Raw genomic sequence first — 20,259 nt, 5'->3', positions numbered from 1 at the left:
CTCACTGGGGTTTGGAAGGAGATGACGGCGGCACTGTGAGAAGGGCTGCCGCCGCCGATGAAGTAGAGAAAGTGAGAGAGCGAGAGGAGGAGAGAAGAAGAGGGACTTGGTGCTTCACCATTCCTGTTGATGGGCCGCCATTGTTGTTGCCAGGAAAAGGTGAGTCACCATTCCCTTTCTTCTTCCTGTCTCTCCTGTGACTCCGTTGGGTTCTTCTCTGTTTCTTTCATCACCCCCAATCTCAATCCTCCCTACCATTATTACCCTATCATCCTTAACATTCACCACCAAAGTTTCTCCTTCGCTATCAACATATTCAATAACAATTAATTTATTTAATTAAAAATTTTGAAAGAAGAAATAGAAGAAGTATTTGCTTGGAGTACTTTATATTATTGTGCTTTGCTGTTGTTGTCATTAATGTTTTATTGTTGAAGAGTCTCTAGGCTTGTTCTGTAGGGATGATTGTGTTGGTTGTTGATGAGTTTTTTGTTTAATGTTGATGATGATGATGAGTAGGGATGAGATGATGTTGATGAGGAAGGGAGATACTAAGGCTTAGTTTGGTGAAATTTTTATTTTTAAAAGCAGTTTATAGTTTTTAAAAGTTAGTTTTTTTAAAGTTGTAACATCTATATTTGGTAAATTAAATTTAAAATAATTTTTAATGAGCATAAGCAACAATAATTGCGTTTAGTAGAATAGCTTTTAAAATTTAAAATTACTATAATAGACATTAATATAAGAATTAAATTTGAATATTAATTAATGTATGAGGTAATATTAGACTTTTTAATTTTGATAAATACAAGCCAACTTTGAAAAGTTTTCTTTCAGGTGCTTTCAAAGGCACTCATAGCTTTTAAAAACTGCAAGTATAAGCACATGAGCTTTTTATTTACTGATATGATCGTTATAAATCGATTATAAAAACTCCGCATATACGTTATAAGTCGGCTATTAAAATCATAACAACAAATCAGAACGTTATGATATACCTCTATACGTTACCACTATAATTCGTAACGGCAAAAAACAACCTCTGACTACTTACTCTCTTTATAAAAGAAAGTAACCAGAAGAAAGGCAGGGCATTCATTCATCCAAGAATTACTTCAAAATAGAGCTTATTCACATACTGACTTGAGTATCGGAGTATCTTTTTGTAGGTGCCCACCTCCCTGTTCCCAAGGTGCTGGGGTATAACCCATCTCGAAGGAAGGTTTGAAGGAAGTCACCAAGGAATGAGCTAAACCCCAGCCAACCCACACAAGAACAATTAGCTCCCATCTGAGGCCTAGAAACAAAAACCTTTTTTTCCCTTAGGTCTCGAAATTTCTAGATCTGCCTATGGCTGACCAACCTCCTCCAACACCATCCGAGCTTCTTCGAATGGTAACAGAGCTACAACAGACTAATTAGTGCATGGCAGAAGAAAACCAAAGAATGGCAAATTAGATAGCTGAGTTAACTAATGCTTGGATTGAAAATAATGATAATCATGATGAGCAACCAAAGGACGAAGAAGAAAATTCTGATCCAACACACGTCTCTGAAACTCAACAACAAGAAGGAGATTAACAAGCCAATGACGACAATGAATTGGATAATGCCGTTGGTCCATTCACGGCCGATGTCAAGAATTTTCAAATGCATAAAAGGTTCACTCTACCAACGACTTTAACTCCTTATGACGGATTAGGGGATTGGAAGAAGCACATCAAGAAATTCCAATCTATAATAATAATAAATGGTGCTTCTGACCCTATTTTATGTCGTTATTTTCCTACTTTTTTAGATGGTCCTACACTTGATTGATTTTTTTTCTTTGCCTGCAGATTCTGTTTCTCATTTTCAGGAATTGGCAAAGCTATTTGAGAATCAGTTCGCTGCATCTTCTATTTATCTACATGATTTCGACTACTTGAACACGATCAAGCAAGGACAAAATGAAAGTTTGAGAGACTATATTACTCATTTTACGAAGGTGGCAATAAGCATCCTAGATCTTCATCCTGAAGTACATTTACATGCCATCAAAAGCAAACTTCCGCCAAGAAAATTTCAAAAAGCAATCACAGAAGCAAAATCGAAAATGCTTGCCAAATTTTGCGAGAAAGCTAAAGGTCAAATGGAGATTGAAGAACTCCGTCAAACTCGAAAGTCAGAAAAAATTCACAACAATAAAGACGACGATAAATCTCGGGATAATAAAAAGACCTTTAAATTAACCCCCCGGTATGACTCCTATACACGATTCAACACCAAAAGAGAGGAAATAATCAAAGAAATTCTGAACACGTAGCTCATCAGGCCCCCTCGGAAAGCTGGAAATTACCAAGACATGAGGAATGTAGATCAATCAAAATACTACACTTTTCATCAGAAGCACGGGCACACTACTGATTAGTGCGTTATAGCCAAAGATTTGTTAGAGCGACTAGCTCAGCAGGGACATTTGGACAAATACATTGGTGGCCATATTAGAAAACGCACAGGACACTCTGCCGACCATTCTTCTGCCATACAATATCCTCGGGAAAAAGAGAAAACTACTCATACTCAACCTAATCAACCACGAGGTATCATTAACTGTATATCTGGAGGCTTTGCTAGTGGTGGGGCCTCAAACTCCACCTGAAAACGTACATACCGAGCTATGCTCTCAGTAGAAGGTGCTCTCAGCAAATTCCAACCCCCTCCTCGTTTTCCAAAAATGACGTTCCAACCATCCGACTTCAATATAAATGCCACTAACCTAGATGACCCAGTTGTCATTTCTATCCAATTGGGAGATCTATTAGTACGTAAGATATTGCTTGACCCTGGAAGCAGTGCCAACGTCTTGTTTTATTCTACATTACAGAAAATAAAGCTGAACAATAACATACGCCAACCATTCACTGGAGAGCAAGTGGGATTCTCAAGTGAACGTGTACCGGTATTAAGACTTGTGTGGTTACAAACCACACTGGGTGAGCATCCTTTAACCAAAACTTTCTATATTCAATATCTTGTTGTTGATTGTTTCAGTCCTTATAATTTAATACTTGGATGACCTTTTTTAAATACGTTCGTTGCTATAGTATCTAAAATTCATCTGTGTGTCAAGTTTTCTGTGCAGGACGACCTCATTGCAACTGTTCACAGTGACCATTGTGAAGCTCGACATTGCTACAACACCAGCTTGAAAACACCAACTTTAAACCGAGCTATAAGTGCACAAATAAATATTGTCCACAATTCAGCCGACCTCCCAGCATTAGCCGACCTTGATCCAAGAGTCGAGCTTCTTGAAAGACCATCACCAATGAAGGAATTACAAAAGATCTATTTAACTAACGATTCAAATAAATTCACTTGTGTAGGTACAACTCTGAACCCAAATGAGAAGGATACACTTCAACATTTTTTACAGCAAAATGCAGACCTGTTTACATAGATCCCTACTGACATGCCCGGGATTCATCCCTCGGTCATTTCTCACAAATTGGCACTAAATCTATCTGTCTGACCTATAGCTCATAAGAAACACAACCTTGGCGTTGAGAAAAAAAACAGGCATCATTGGAAGAGACTAAAAATCTCATAAATGCCGTCTTCATACAAGAAATTAGGTTTACAACTTGGTTGGCAAACGTTGTCATAGTAAAAAAAAAAAAAACATAATGATAAATGGCGCATGTGTGTTGATTTTACGGATCTAAACAAAGCATGTTCAAATGATGCATATTCTTTACCATCTATTGATTCTTTAGTTGATAATGCCTCAGGTTTTAAAACACTAAGTTTTATGGATGCATATTCTATGTACAACCAGATCTTGATGCATCCCTCTAATTAAGATAAAACTATCTTTATAACTAAATATGGTAATTATTACTATAAAGTTATGCCTTTTGGCCTTAAGAATGCAGGGATTACTTAACAACGCCTTATGGATAAGGTGTTTGCTAACCAAATTGGTCGAAACATGGAGATCTACGTTGATGATATGATGGCAAAAACAAAGCTCGGTAACAAACATATCAATGTCCTCACTGAAATCTTTAATCAAATCAGACAGTATAACATGCGACTAAATCCGGAGAAATACGCCTTTGGTGTTCAAGGAGGCAAATTTCTAGGCTTTTTTCTTACAAATCGAGGTATAGAGGCTAATCTTGACAAGTGCTGAGCTATATTAGAGATGAAAAATCCACAAACTATAAAAGAGGTACAACGTTTAACAGAGAGACTCGCTGCCTTATCAAAATTTTTACCGTGTACTAAATCTTTTTGCTTTTTCTAAACATTGAAAAAAAAACAACTTCAATTAAAATGATAAATGTAATAACGCCTTTTCAAATCTAAAAGCTACCTTTTCTAAACCCCAATTTTACAAAAAATTAATTATGGAAGTAACTTTATCTTTATCCTATATAATTTTTTGTCACACTTAAACAATGTAAAATTTATTTTGGTGAAAAATTCGGACAATAAAAAATTCGGCGAAAGTAGTATATCTTTTGGTGTTCCGCAAACGTTATTCCATACTCTAATTTCTTTACTTATATATTTATTTACCAAAACCATGGAAGAAGATAAGGCACACACTTTTATCACATCGGGCAATATTTAGTTATTTACTCTTTAGTTTTGCTACACATACACTACTTTTATATATGATGTATTGCTGTACACTCGGTCGTTATTCTATACTCAATAATCACTTTATGCCTTCTCTGAAGTTAACCTTGGCATTTTGCTAATTCATTTGGTCAATATAAAATTCTGTAATCAAATGGTACGCGTAAGGATTAATTTTTATAAATCCTGATGTTCTTGGCAAACCATCAATTTTCTTATAAGATAATAATCAAAGCGGCATGGTACATAAGATGCAAAGCAGGGATATAGTATGAATATTACTAAAGAATAAAAAGCTCTGTCCAGTCAAATTTAAAAAACAAAAAAATAAAACAAAACTTTCTTCAATACATATACCGATAGACGGTCACCCTTTCATAAGTAAAAAGAAGGTTTAGTTATTATGTTAGTCCTTATAATTTCACAAAATTTTTAATTAGATTTTTATATATATTTTTTTAATTGGATTCTTGTACCAATTTTTTTTAATTAGGTCCCTCTTAGTAATAATTGGCTTAATTTTATAAGGACTCAAATAAAAAAAATTGGTGCAAGGACCCAAATAAAAGGAAAAAAAATGTATGAATCCAATTAAAAAAAAATTTGTGCAAAGACTCAATTAAAAGAAAAAAAAAAGTACAAAAACCTAATTAAAAATTTCGCAAAATTAAAGGGACCAACAGAGTAATTAAATCTAAAAAGAATACAAAACCATCATTTAATTGTATAAGAAGGATTAAATAACTATTTTCAACTTCTAACATATGCATTTGGGTTTGGCCTTCCTTGACAAGTAATTTGGCACAAGTGCCTTGACCTACTATGGCCAAAACATGGGTCATATCTTATTCAGCTAATTCTCTCAACTACGTAGGAACAACAATAGATTTATTCTTAGCCCCAACATGAACCTTCCAATATATATCACACAATCTCCAATAGTAGCACAACATCATTCTAACATTTCAGTAAGCAATTTGAACTGCTTGTTCCTATTATCACCATGGTTGCCAACATCCAATTCCATCATATTACTCTAGCTTTGATCTTCTGCTCGGCATTATTGGCTTTTCAAGTCACATCGCGCACTCTACAAGATGCGAGCATGTATGAGAGGCACGAGCAATGGATGGCTCGCTACGGCAAAGTCTACAAAGACCTCCAAGAAAGGGAGAAGCGATTCAAGATATTCGAGGAAAATGTGAACTACATTGAAGCTTCTAACAATGCCGGGGACAAAGCTTACAAGCTAGGCATTAATCAATTTGCTGACCTCACAAATGAAGAATTCACATCATCCAGAAATGGATTCAAGAGCCACATGAGTTCCTCAATTGAACGGACCACTTTTAAGTATGCAAATGTCACTGCAGTACCAAACACTGTGGATTGGAGACAAAAAGGAGCAGTGACTCCCATCAAGAACCAACAACAATGTGGTAAGTTTTCTAATATTTCATTCAATCTCACAAAGTGACCCATCAAACTCTTCTTCCTACTTTTGAATTTATAACTCACACTTAATTTGTCTTGTAGGATGTTGCTGGGCATTTTCTGCTGTTGCAGCAACCGAGGGAATCAACAAACTGAAGTCTGGAACTTTGATTTCTTTATCCGAACAAGAACTTGTGGATTGCGACACTAAAGGTATCGACCAAGGTTGTGAGGGCGGCCTAATGGACGATGCATTCAAATTCATTATTCAAAATGGTGGACTAACGACTGAGGCCAAGTACCCTTATAAAGGTGTTGATGGAAAATGCAATACAAAAGCAGCAGCCAACCATGCAGCTACCATTACTGGCTACGAAGATGTCCCCGCCAACAACGAGCAAGCACTGAAAAATGCAGTCGCTAATCAACCTGTTTCTGTGGCCATTGATGCTAGTGGCTCTGATTTCCAGTTCTATAAAAGTGGTGTCTTCACGGGAAGCTGTGGAACTGAGTTAGATCATGGTGTCACCGCTGTGGGTTATGGAGTCAGTGACGATGGAACAAAATATTGGTTAGTTAAGAACTCATGGGGAACTGAATGGGGGGAAGAAGGATATATCAGAATGCAAAGGGATGTAGATGCCTCAGAAGGACTTTGTGGCATAGCAATGCAAGCTTCTTACCCCACTGCTTAGAAACCAAACTTGATTCTTCTTTTCCTATACATACCTAAACTTTTTACTTCTACGTACATATATATATATACATACATACATGTTGCATATATTGTGGTTTCTTTGACCAGTTGTAACATCTGTTCTCAACCTCTACCTGTCAATTATGAAAATATGGAGAAAATCATTTGGTTTCCCTATAAAAAATCTCCATTTTATATTTATATTAAAAAATTTAACACGTTATCTACACTAAACTAAAAATCACCGTAAGTCAATTCAGTTATCTATATGGAATAAAGCTCTAAGAAATTTTATTGGACTGATGCCATGATACCCACAAATAACACTCCACATACTTGTAAACATAACTGATCAGCTCATTTATAGTACGATATTACCTAATACGCAACATTCCTCATCCGCAAAATCTTTAAAACTAGAGAGAATTAATACAGATGTTCCATACTAGAACTCAAACAAAATCCACTCACTACTAGCATACAGGCTATTCTGAGCATTCCGAAATTGAATCAGCTCAAGAAAAAGCATCAACTGCTTGATGTTCTAGTTTCCAGACTGGCGCAACTCAGGACGGACAAAATCCGCATCTGGTGGGACTGAAATATCCACGGTAGGCCTCAGTTCAGCACATACTTCAATGGCTCCATGGACTGGATCTGACAAGAAGTTGCTGATCAGGTCCCGGTTAGTAGGCGCACCACTGTCTACTGCCACCAAGGCCTGCTGGGTTAGGATGTAATCGAATCTAGGAGCCCATTTCCTTGAACCCAACCTTGCTGTGGTTGAACAGTTATCAACCATGAAAGATACACCACGAGCATGCATGAAAGGGTTCAATGAATCAACAGACTCAATGACACTCTCATTGATGATTTCAGAGTAGGAATGCCCTTTCTTCCTCAAGATCTCAATCTGCAAATTTTTGTAATCATAAATTTAAGAAGCAAAAACACAAACTTTTGGTCTAATTCTCTACCCCATTCCCCAAGCAAAGATAATCAAGAAAAAATTAACACGAAGGATTCTTAAGACCCCAATAAAACTACATCCTTTGACAGTATGTGAAATATGGGTATTGTGCATATCAACCCCAAAAAAGCTAGCTAGAACAAGTACACAAACCTGAGCCATCATCAATGCCACATATACACCAGCAGTAAATGGATATAATGGCCCTAGATCACCTGCTGGCCTTGTAGATCGGACACGCTGACCAACTTTCCACATGCGGGTCTGATCAATTTTGCCCATGGGAAAGGCAGGTAGACCCTCTTTCTCCTGTAAAACAACCATAATTAAACTTTTGCTGCAGAAAGCGAGGTAAAAGGAATAAACTACCATTTCGGATCATGAAAGATTTGATCGCTGATAATTATAACCATGAAAGACGTAAAGTAGAATAACTCAATAGTCAATACCCATCAAAGGATGGGTTAGTTCGACAAAACTACCCAATGAACTACTCATTTTGGATAATTTTGTCGAACTAACCAATCTTTGACGAGTATCAAGTTAGTTTACATTTTTCATGGTTAGAATTGCTAGTGCTCAAATCTTTCATGGTCAGAAATGGTAGTTTCCTCGAAGTAAATGTGCACTTACATAAAAGCGACGCCCAGCCAAAACAACACTGCGAATCTCGCTACAACTAGCTACATCCTCGTAGCACTCGTACAAAATCTCCATGCAGGGATAATATGAAGCACTATATGCCGTCTCGAATTCTCTTTTTTCATCTTCAGATAAAGAATTGTATACAGCCAACATGCCCTGTCCAAGACAAAAAGAGCAAAACAGTCATGTCACAATGCATGAGCGCACTTCAGATGCTCAAAAAATCCAGCAAACAAGAAATCAAATCTAAATGATGAATAAAAAAGAAGAGAACCTTAGTTGATATGATTTTAGATATGATTCCTGTTATGGACTCAACAGTGTTCTTATAAGCCAGATCTTCACTCATTCCATTTTCAGTGTACCTCCTAAACAAGGACTCCACAATTCCATGAACAGCACCGAGTAAAATGCCTATAAGTGAAAGGATAAATTAGATAGACAATCTTCAAGGAAAAATCAAGGTGCTGGAGGAAGATATTCTCACCTCTCTCTCCAAATATGTCACTCCTGTATTCCATCTCCAATGTAGTCGCAAATGTGAAGGGAGAACCAAGGGCAACAGACCATGTTATCTCTTTGCCTTGAACATAGAGCCTCCTCACTGAAGGACCCATCCCCTTTGGACATACAGCAATTACACTGAAGTGCTTGGGAAAATCAATTCCCAGTGACTGTAAATGCCCAAGAAGAAACCCATGGGACAATCCAAGTATGCTGCCTGGCTTCATGTGCGAAAATATTTTTTCATAACTATCTGCCTGCAAAATTAAGGAAAATATTGAAATCACTTTAGAATCAAAGCAACATAACTTATCTGCTCTTACTTGAAAGTCAGGTAAGTCCATTAAAATGGTTCCTATGGTCCATATACTTATCTACTTATACTATATAAGTAACAAATAACAACATGCAGTTTAGGGAATCGAAGGCGTCACATAATATAACTATAAAATTTGGGATAACACATAATACTAAATAACTTTATCATTAGAAAAGCATAGCAACAGATGAAAGAGAATAAATACAGAGAAATATAAGCAGTCCTAGCACCTAGAGAGTCCAAAATTTCTGTAGTTCTGACTTGAATCGACAAACCTGTGCAGCATCTGAAATTAAGAGCAAGACAAGATCACTGCCTGAGATAGTATCCCATATGTCACCTAGAGTTCCATTTTCCTCACTGAAACCAGCTGCCCGAGCTTCATTAAAGGAACTAGAACCTTTCCTGAGTCCAATCTGTGTTTTGTTAAATGGTACATGTTAACATAACTAGGGGTAAGAAAGAGACAAATGAGTCAAAATTATTTACAAAGTTACTTCAATGTTACAGCCTATTGACTATACGTTACGACACAAGAATGAACCAAAAAAGCAATGGAACCCAGAATCACCTTAACCACTATGTCAGACTTTGCTTCAGCGAGCGAGTCCCGAAGATTCTGGGCCTGTGCAGGTCCCTGGTAAGGTAGTGAAAAGTTAGTAATCATATTGAAATTATGAACCATGACATGATGGGTTACAAAGAAAATGTATACACTGGATGAAGCATCCAAAAGTCCAACCGAACTCTCTAAACTTAGAAACTTCCCTAAAAATAAAAGTAAAAAAAATAAAACAAAACAAAACAACGTAATTTTCATATAGCTAATCAACTACAATACAACCAGACTGCTGATGATTTTCGAGGGAAGAAGAGAGAGAAGACAGCAATAGCGGGAAAACTGATTTTCTATGATAAAGGTGTTTATGTCATTTACTCAGCTTCTTCACAACCAAACAGACCAAATACAGAACTGTCCTTACTCCTTAGTGCATGAAATGAGAAAAATTTGACACAGATTTCGTTCGCTAATTGGATTACAGAGCCCAATGATATATACACTAGTTTTTATAGTCAATTAGTTATACAAGAACTCCAACAATACAACAAAAACCATGAAACCAGTAAAACCCACGTGAACATTTTATATTTTAGAAAAAGGCTAAATCCACGTTCATAAGCTTTATTTATTTTACACATTTCTGAAGAATCTTCTAATCAATAAAAATAAATAAATTTTCCACTTTGTATACCTGTGAACCCCATCCGATAACACCAATCTGCTTAATCCCCTTGAAAGCATCCGGCAACAAATGAAACAAATCTCTCCCTCCTTTCACAATGTACTGCAACAAATCAACCATAACCGCCAAAAAAGTTAATTTCTCAGTCACATAAAGAAACTTAATATAAATAATTTTTCTTCCTTCAACAAATACCCTAATTCAAAAATAAATATGAAATTTCTAAGAAATGAGAAACAGAAATGCGAAAAGAAATTCAAAAATTAACTCAACAATAAGTAAGAGAGAGACCTCATCGTGTCCAGCGAGGCTAATCTTCTCCTTCTTGAAGATAGAAGTGTTGAAATCAAGCGAGGCAGGGAGAGAAACCGCCGGCGCCGACGAAACCATTTTAGCAGCGAGGGCAGCACCGTTGACGTGGCGAGCAGCGAGGGGTCTTGGAGTGAGGTTGTTAACGGAGAATGCGAGACCGTTGAAAACGGTTGGAGTAGGGGCTTTGGTTAAGGGCTTAGCTGCTGCTAGTGCTATGGTGTTTGAAGAAGCGGCAGCAGCAGCCATTGACAAAGTTTGTAAGAAGAGCAAAGGTGCGAGAGAGCGGAGAGATGTAATGAGCTTAGTCTCTATACTGTTGACACGTAGTGGACTGGCTAACGTGCGCCCTGATGTACTGGTTTAATGTGGGCCAAATTCTTTATTAGGTTTTGCATGTGAACCACATGTTTATCCTTACATGATATGATGGTATGATGATATTATTATATTATTTTGGCTTCTTGCTTGGTTATCCTTACATTAGTACAAATATAAATTTTAGGAGTCTGTGATGTTATGTGTACAAGTTTTCTTTGTACTTAAGTTTAAGGAAGTTGGTGTAAAGTCTAGTAAAAAAAAGTAAAATATATTTTTTGTCTTTGAAATTTGTTAAAAATTTTAAAAATATCTATAAGTTTTAATTTATTTTAATTTTGTCTCTAAAATTTTTAATTTACATCAATTTTATTATTATTATTAATTTTTTGATAATTAATATTTTTTTCTAAATATACCCCTCTCTTGTTATACTTATCATTATCATTATCATAATCCACTGTCTTTCTTTCTTTCTCTTTTTCATCCTCACCGTCATTTCTTCCACCATCATCATTATTGAGTAATCACTGTCAACCTCTTCTTTCATCGTCACCGGCCAAACCCCACATTCTCCTTCTTTCGCCTTTTTTCTCCGACTTTCCATTTTTATCACCACCATCTCCGTTAAGTCCCAATCTTCGATGACCACCAACCTTTTTCTTCTTCTTCGCACAAACCCAATAACAACGAAGCCATCGCTCTTTCTCCTTCTTTGTTAGCAAACCCAGCCTCATTAATTATTAGTACTAGTTGGGTTAATACCTTTTTTTTTTGTTTCCAAATTTCACACAAAGCAAAGCAAAATCCTTTTGGTGTCACACCAACCTGAAACCCTGACCCCAACAACAAAGTTTCTTCCTTTCAATATTACTCGGACTATACCTCATTGGAAAATTAATAACACAAAAATTAAATGACAAAGAACCAAACATGATCCATTTCAACACACTTCTTCTCATTTCTCAAAATGCCAACATCCAAAACAAACAAATTTATCATCATGACCATGATTATACTCCAACCTCCTCCCCTCTCCCAAAAAAAATTAAAAAATTAAAAAAAGAGAGAAAATAAGAAGAAGAGGAGGATGAGAAAAAGACCAATCTTTAAACACCTGCATCATCAAAAAGTATGGTTTTTTTTTAAACTTCATTGTTGGGCAAAAATGCATACTTTTTGAAATTTCAATGAACATATTGAGAGTGAAAAGTGGTAAGAGCATTGCTAGAGGGATCCTGCGAGAAGAGCTCCTCCAAAAATTGGTTCCATAGAACCTATCTCACATCTCATTCTCTGTTTGCTAACAGAGAAGGAGGAAGAGCGATGCCTTTGTTGTGTCTAAGTTTGCGTGAAGAAGAAGAAAAAGGATGGTGGTCATCGAAGATTGGGGCTCAACGGAGATGGTGGTGATGGAGATGGAGATAAAGAAAGAGAGACAGAGGGTTGTGATGATGATAGGGGTGGAAAGGACGGTGAAGATGAAAAGAGAGAAAGAAAGAGAGACAAAGGGTTGTGATGATGATGATGATGATGATAATAGGTATAATAAGGAAGGGGTATATTTGGAAAGAAAAATATTAATTATAAAAAAATTAGTAATAAGGATAAAATTGATGTAAATCGAAAAGTTGAGGGACAAAATTGAAACAAATCAAAACTTAGGGATATTTTTAAAATTTTTAGCAAACTTTAGGGACAAAAAGTATACTTTACCCAAAAAAATGTATATATGTTATTATTCCTTTTTTTGTGTTTTTTGTAGTATATAAATTTTTATTGGAGAATACAAAAATTTATTAATATATCACGCAAATTTTTAAAACATAATATACAAAAAGAGGAAGAAAGACAAAAATTCAACACTTCAATACAACAGTTTAAAAATTTTATCAATGATAGAAGGCTAGTAGAGATTGGATATGAAGGAGATAAATACACTTGGAGTAATCGCCAATTTGAAGAGAATCATATGAAGGAGAGATTGGACAGAGCTCTTGTTACAAATGAGTGGAGAAGTGAATTTCCAGCAACCACTCTTGCACACTTATCCGATTTGGGTTCGGACCATAAGGTCATCCTTCTTAACACGGGTGGTGAAGAAATGAGGGTAAAGAAGATGTTCAAGTTTCAGGAATGATGGTGTAAAAATGAAGAGGTGATTAGCTTAATTAAACAGGTATGGATAACAAATATTCATGGGTCTCCAATATTTAAGCTAGCTGGAAAACTGAAGTGTTGTAGACATTCAATTGTATAATGGCAGCAGCACTCTGAATCTAATTCAAGAAAGAAAATTCAGATTCTCAAGAATCGGATAGAATAAGAAATGTAGAAAGGAGTTCAGGCGGATGGGAATGCTATCTGAATCTTAGAAACTGAACTAGAGGAGGCGTTGGAGGAAGAAGAGTGGTATTAGAGGGAGAAGTCTAAGGTGCAATGGCTCAACTGGGGCGATAGAAATACCAAATTTTTTATTTCAAGTTTCAAATGAGGAACCGGAAAAATAGAATAAAAGAGTTGGAGGACGAAGAGGGAAATATGACAAAGGAACCGGTAGAAATAACGGAAGTTACACAGAAATTCTTTAAAAATCTATTAACAATAAGTTGTCCCAGAGATTCAATTGTCGAATTGGATGGAATACACCAAAAAATAAATGCAGCTACTAATAGAATGCTGTGTAGGCCAGTAACTGAAGAGGAAATTAAAGCAATAGTCTTCTCCATCAACCCTTTTTCGGCTCTGGGAGATGATGGATTCATAGCAAAATTTTTTCAATTCTTTTGGAATACAATAAAGGGAGATGTGACAGCGGCTATTAGACGCTTTTTCTACGGAGGTAAAATTTTGAAAGCTTTTAATCACACTCACATATGTCTCATGCCTAAGGTGCCGGCCACTAATTCTATGAAACAAGTTAGACCAATTAGTATTAGCCTTTTTTCTATAAGATCATATCTAAAATTCTGGTGCACAGGCTTCAATCAGTTATGAATAGACTGATCAGTGACTCTCAAAGTACTTTTATAAAGGACAGGTTGATTAGTGATAATATACTAATTGCACACAAATTCATTCATTTTCTCAAAAATAAAAGGTATGGAGATTATGATTTGGCATTAAAGTTGCATATGAGCAAGGCTTATGATAGGGTGAAATGGAATTTTGTTTGGAAGGTGATGAAGAAGCTAGGTTTCTGTGATCGATGGATGAAGTGGATTGAGGAACTTGTGACGACGGTATCTTACTCTATTACTGTGAATGGACAACCTCATAGTTATTTTAAACCATGTAGAGGATTACGACAAGGTGATCCTCTATCTCCCTACCTATTTTTGTTTTTCGCAGAGGGACTCTCTCATCTGCTCCACAAAGAAAAACATAGGCTAAAAATATCTGGTTTGAGACTCAATCAGAAGTGTTCCACAATCAATCATCTTTTCTTCGCAGACGATTCAATTCTTTTTAGCCAAGCTTTAGAAGTAAAGTGCTAGAGATTGCTACAGGTCTTACAGACTTACGAAGAAATTAGTGACCAAAAGGTAAAGTTGGACAAATCATCAGTCTTCTTTAGTAAGAACACACCAATTCTAGTCCCAGACCATTTGATGGAGATTCTCCTTGTCCCTCTGGTTGGAAATCAAAACAAATATTTGGATTTACCGGCAGTGATTCAGATATCAAAGAAAGAGACATTTAACTATATTAAAGATAGAGTGTGCCAGAAGCTCATCCACTAGAAGAGGGCTCTATTATCTTCTAGTGGATGCGAAGTACTTATTAAGATGGTGGCAACGACGATACCCGTATACACTCTAAGTTGCTTTAAATTACTGGAGAAACTACTTGAAGAGATTCAGAGAGCCATACTCTAGTTTTGGTGGGGGCAAAAAAGGTCAGAAAACAGGATGCAGTAGATCAGATGGAGGATTTCATGCAGACCAAAAATACAAGAGGGTCTCAACTTTAAAGATTTAAAGGCTTTTAACCTTTGCCATGCTCGCAAAGCAAGGTTGGAGGTTAGTTTCCAGACCTAATTCTCTCATAAGTAAAGTGTTATAGAGCAAATATTACAGATATTCAAGCTTCCTAAGAGCATTATCAAGGGTTGGAAGAGTATTATCAAGGACAGAAAAGTGCTAGAAAAAGGTATACTATGGGAAGGAGGAAGGGAATTTAACATTAGAATCCGAGAAGACTGATAGGTGAAGGATTATGTTTCAATTACTCCTATTACTACCACTGCAACGAATGTTAATCTGGAATGGGTTTCACAATTACAACATTCAAATAGAAGATGGAATCAGAACTTAATTCAGACAACTTTCAATCCAGAAATAGCTACAGCAATAATCAACACTCTAATTCATGAGACAGAGGATAGATTTACCTAGATGTTGGAGAAAGGGGGCTGATGAGCGGATATTTTATACGCTTTTGGGGGTAATTTCATGTAGATTTTAGTGTGTTTTAGTTAATTTTTAATATATTTTTATTAGTTTTTGAGCAAAATTCATATTTCTGGAGTTTACTATGAGTTTGTGTATTTTTCTGTGATTTCAGGTATTTTCTGGCTGAAATCGAAGGAGCTGAGTTAAAATCTGATTCAGGCTAAAAAAGGACTGTTGATGCTGTTGGATTCTGACCTCCCTATACTCGGAATGGATTTTTTGGAGCTACAGGAGTCCAATTGGCACGCTCTCAATTGGGTTGGAAATTAGACATCCAGGGCATTTCATCAATATATAATAGTCCATACTTTTCGCGAAGATAAACAACGTAAACTGGCGTTCAACACCAGTTCCATGTTGCAGTTTGGTGTTCAGCTCCAGAAACAGGTTGCAAGTTGGAGTTCAACGCCAGAAACAGGTTAAAACCTGGCGTTCAACTCCAGAAACAGCCCAGGCACGTGAGAAGCTTAAGTATCAGCCCTAGCACACACCAAGTGGGCCCTAGAAGTGGATTTCTGCACTATCCATCCTAGTTTACTCATTTTCTGTAAACCTAGGTTACTAGTTTAGTATTTAAACAACTTTTAGAGACTTATTTTGTATCTCATGACATTTTTAGATCTGAATTTTATACTCTTTGACGGCATGAGTCTCTAAACTCCATTGTTGGGGGTGAAGAGCTCTGCAGCATCTCGATGAATTAATGTAATTATTTCTGTTTTTCATTCAAACATGCTTGTTCCTATCTAAGATATTCATTCGCGCTTCACTATGAAGAAGGTGATGATCCGTGACACTCATCACCTTCCTCAATCCATGAACGTGTGCCTGACAACCACTTCCGTTCTACATTAGATTGAATGAGTATCTCTTAGATTCCTTAATCAGAATCTTCGTGGTATAAGCTAGAATTGTTGGCGGCATTCATGAGGATTCGGAAAGTCTAAACATTGTCTGTGGTATTCCGAGTAGGATTCTGGGATTGGATGACTGTGACGAACTTCAAACTCGCAAGTGTTGGGCGTAGTGACAGATGCAAAAGGATCAATGGATCTTATTCCGACATGATCGAGAACCAACAGATGATTAGCCGTGCTGTGACAGAGCATTTGGACCATTTTCACTGAGAGGATGGGAAGTAGCCATTGACAACGGTGACACCCTACATACAGCTTACCATAGGAGGAGCCTTGCGTGTGTAAAGAGGAGTACAAGAGAAAAGCTGAAATTCAGATGACAAAGCATCTTCAAAACTCCAACACATTCTCCATTATTGCACAATAAGTATTTATTTTATGCCCTTTTACTTTTTACAATTGAACTTTAAAAACACTGTTGTTGGCATCCTGACTAAGAATAATAAGATAACCATAGCTTGCTTCAAACCAACAATCTCCGTGGGATTCGACCCTTACTTACGTAAGGTATTACTTGGACGACCCAGTGCACTTGCTAGTTAGTTGTGCGAGGTTGAGAAGAATTGTGATTTTCAATTTTGTGCACCAAGTTGTGCAGAAGCTTTCTGGGGCATGCAGGATTCTATAGGAGGTTTATAAAAGATTTTTCAAAAATTGCCAAACCTCTGAGTAATTTGCTAGCTGTTGACACGCCATTTATCTTTGATAAGGAGTGTCTGCAGGTATTTGAGACTCTAAAAGCTAAGCTGGTTACAGCACCAGTCATCTCTGCACCAGACTGGACATTACCATTTGAACTGATGTGTGATGCCAGTGACCATGCCATTGGTGCAGTGTTGGGACAAAGGCATGACAAGCTTCTGCACGTCATTTACTATGCCAGTCGTGTTTTAAATGACGCACAGAAGAACTACACAACCACAAAAAAAGAGTTACTTGCAGTGGTTTACGCCATTGACAAGTTTAGATCTTATTTAGTAGGATCAAAAGTGATTGTGTACACTGACCATGCTACTCTTAAATATCTACTCACAAAGTAGGATTCAAAACCCAGACTCATCAGATGGGTGTTGCTTCTGCAAGACTTTGATATAGAAATAAGAGACAGAAAAGGGACAGAGAACCAAGTAGCAGATCACCTGTCTTGAATAAAAACTAGTAGAAGGGGCGTCCCTCCATCTTACTGAGATCTTTGAAAACTTTCCGGATGAGCAACTCTTTGCCATCCAGAAAGTGCCATGGTTTGCAAACATTGCAAACTATAAGGCAGTGAGATTCATACCCAAAGAGTACAGTAGGCAACAAACAAAGAAATTGATCACGGATGCAAAGTACTATCTTTGGGATGAGCCATATCTCTTCAAGAGATGTGCAGACGGAGTAATCCGTAGATGTGTGCCTAAAGAAGAAGCACAGAAGATCCTCTGGTATTGCCATGGATCACAGTATGGAGGACATTTTGGAAGTGAGCGAACAGCCACAAGAGTCCTCCAATGTGGCTTCTACTGGCCTACTCTCTACAAAGACTCCCGAGTGTTTGTACTTAATTGTGACAGTTGCCAAAGATCTGGCAATCTGCCTCACAGTTATGCCATGCCTCAACAAGGGATCTTGGAGATTGAGTTGTTTGATGTATGGGGTATTGACTTCATGGGACCTTTCCCACCATCATACTCAAACACTTATATTCTGGTGGCAGTGGATTATGTATCCAAATGGGTGGAAGCTATTGTAACACCCATTAATGATACTAAGACAGCGCTGAAATTTCTCTAGAAACACATCTTCAGCAGATTTGATATCCCTAGAGTACTAATCAGTGATGGGGCCCTCATTTCTGCAATAAACAGCTTTACTCTGCTTTGGTTCGATATGGAGTTAGCCACAGGGTAGCTACTCCATATCATCCACAGACAAATAGGCAAGCTGAAGTCTCTAATAAAGAACTTAAAAGAATCCTGGAACGGACTGTAATTAACCGTAGAAGGGATTGCGCAAGAAGCTTGGATGATGCTTTGTGGGCATACAGAACAGCATTCAAGACACCTATAGGAACTTCTCCATACCAGCTAGTGTATGGAAAAGCCTATCACTTGCCAGTGGAACTGGAACATAAGGCCTATTGGGCAACCAGATTCCTAAACATTGATGCCAAGTTAGCTGGAGAAAAACGATTGCTCCAGTTAAATGAGCTAGAGGAATTCAGACTCAATGCTTTCGAAAATGCAAAAATTTACAAAGAGAAAGCAAAAAGATGGCATGATAAGAAACTATCATCCAGAGTCTTTGAGTCAGGGCAGAAAGTTCTGCTATTTAATTCTAGGCTCAGATTATTCCCCGGAAAATTGAAATCCCGGTAGCGAGGTCCATATGTGATTACAAGTGTGTCACCATATGGATACGTAGAGCTTCAGGATAATGATTCTAACAAAAAGTTCATTGTTAATGGACAAAGAGTCAAACATTATCTTGAAAGCAATTTTGAGCAAGAATGCTCAAAACTGAGACTTGATTAAAAGCTCAGTAATAGTTCAACTAAAGACAATAAAGAAGTGCTTGCTGGGAGGCAACCCAGCCATTTACAAGGCTTATTTGTTAATTAATTGATTTTTACAGGTTTATGTCAATTATCTTCAAGGTAAAATAGCAATTTCTTGAGCTCACAGAGTTACAGAAGGATTCAAAGGATAAAACAGCAAAAAGAAGCTCACTGGTGCGAAAAAAAGCCAGTAAGAGCTGTTTTGGGTGCTGAACGCCCAAAAGAAGCACTCATTGGGCGTTCAACGCCAGTAGATAGCCATCTGGGCGTTAAACGCCAAAAAGAAGCATCTTCTGGGCATTGAACACCAGAAAAAAGCACCTTCTGGGCGTTTAACGCCAGATTTATAGCATCCTGGGCGTTCAGAAAAACGCCCAGTGACAAAGGAGTTTCTAGCGTTCAACACCAGCTAGAAGCAACAGCTGGGTGTTGAACACCCAGGAGAAGCTACAATTAGGCGTTAAACACCCAAAACATACAGTGGTTGGGCATTTGATGCCAGGATTGTGGGGAGGAGACCAGTACCACAAAATAATGGGTCTGAGATCAGTGATCCCGAAAGTTAAATTCGATCTGAAAGAAGACTGACGAATATCTGAAGATATAGGAGCTGAAGCGCCAGAAGCTGTCTCTTGAAGGACCAAGCACCCCACAAGTTGAAGGAGCACCCATCATCTCCCAAACCAAAGGTTGTTGAGTCCTAATCTTAAACTTAACTCTATGATAGTTGTTCCTATAGGAATTTACCTTAGAAGTTATATATGAGTAGTAGTAATTAGTATATCTATTTTGATTTTATCTCCAATTAAGCTATGATTTATTTTTCTCATCATCATCAAACATGAATAAAATAGTAGATTTTTAGAATAAAGAGGCAATATTTTTTCGAGTTCTTAATAAGAAAAATTCTAATTATTTATATGTGGTGACAATATTTTTTGTCTTCTGAATGAATGCTTGAACAGTGCATATTTTTTATATTGAATTTTATGAATGTTAAAATTGTTGGCTCCTGAAAGAATGATGAATAAGAGAAATGTTATTGATGATCTAAAAAATCATGAAATTGATTCTTGAAGTAAGAAAAAGCAGTGAAAAACAAGCTTGCGAAAAAAAATGAAAAAAAATATTTTGCGGAAAAAAAAAGCAAGAGGTAGAAAAAGCCAATAGTCCTTTAAACCAAAAGGTAAGGGTGAAAAGGATCCAAGGCTTTGAGCATCAATGGATAGGAGGGCCCAAGGAAATAAATCCAGGCCTAAGCGGCTAAATCAAGCAGCAAA

The 20,259-nt window shown here is 37.1% G+C and overlaps 2 protein-coding genes across 2 annotated transcripts; one reads left to right on the top strand and one right to left on the bottom strand.

The window, feature by feature from the left end:
- The first annotated feature begins 5,564 nt into the window (after positions 1-5,564).
- On the top strand, positions 5,565-6,886 carry LOC107478048 (senescence-specific cysteine protease SAG39). The gene is made up of 2 exons (XM_016098169.3): positions 5,565-6,068; positions 6,166-6,886. The coding sequence occupies exons 1-2, from the start codon at positions 5,633-5,635 to the stop codon at positions 6,756-6,758; spliced, it is 1,029 nt and encodes a 342-aa protein (XP_015953655.1). The 5' UTR covers positions 5,565-5,632; the 3' UTR covers positions 6,759-6,886.
- Positions 6,887-7,029: 143 nt separating this feature from the next.
- On the bottom strand, positions 7,030-11,074 carry LOC107478046 (ketol-acid reductoisomerase, chloroplastic). Its single transcript, XM_016098168.3, has 9 exons — positions 10,734-11,074; positions 10,452-10,544; positions 9,770-9,835; positions 9,474-9,614; positions 8,863-9,136; positions 8,650-8,789; positions 8,364-8,531; positions 7,884-8,039; positions 7,030-7,673 (listed from the first exon to the last, which is right to left on the bottom strand). The coding sequence occupies exons 1-9, from the start codon at positions 10,998-11,000 to the stop codon at positions 7,305-7,307; spliced, it is 1,674 nt and encodes a 557-aa protein (XP_015953654.1). The 5' UTR covers positions 11,001-11,074; the 3' UTR covers positions 7,030-7,304.
- Positions 11,075-20,259: the final 9,185 nt, after the last annotated feature.

The sequence above is a fragment of the Arachis duranensis genome, chromosome 3 (assembly GCF_000817695.3).
Source record: "Arachis duranensis cultivar V14167 chromosome 3, aradu.V14167.gnm2.J7QH, whole genome shotgun sequence".
Classification (NCBI taxonomy): Eukaryota; Viridiplantae; Streptophyta; class Magnoliopsida; order Fabales; family Fabaceae; genus Arachis; species Arachis duranensis.
The sequence above is the reverse complement of the archived record's forward strand: the minus strand, read 5'-3'. Positions and strand labels throughout refer to the sequence as shown.

Coding starts and splice junctions, on each gene's coding strand:
- LOC107478048 (XM_016098169.3), top strand. CDS start 5,633: ATGGTTGCCAACATCCAATTCCATCATATTACTCTAGCTTTGATCTTC. Junction 6,069..6,165: donor CAAGAACCAACAACAATGTG/GTAAGTTTTCTA, acceptor TTTGTCTTGTAG/GATGTTGCTGGGCATTTTCT.
- LOC107478046 (XM_016098168.3), bottom strand. CDS start 11,000: ATGGCTGCTGCTGCCGCTTCTTCAAACACCATAGCACTAGCAGCAGCT. Junction 10,545..10,733: donor GCCTCGCTGGACACGATGAG/GTCTCTCTCTTA, acceptor GATTTGTTGCAG/TACATTGTGAAAGGAGGGAG. Junction 7,674..7,883: donor TGGCATTGATGATGGCTCAG/GTTTGTGTACTT, acceptor AAAAATTTGCAG/ATTGAGATCTTGAGGAAGAA.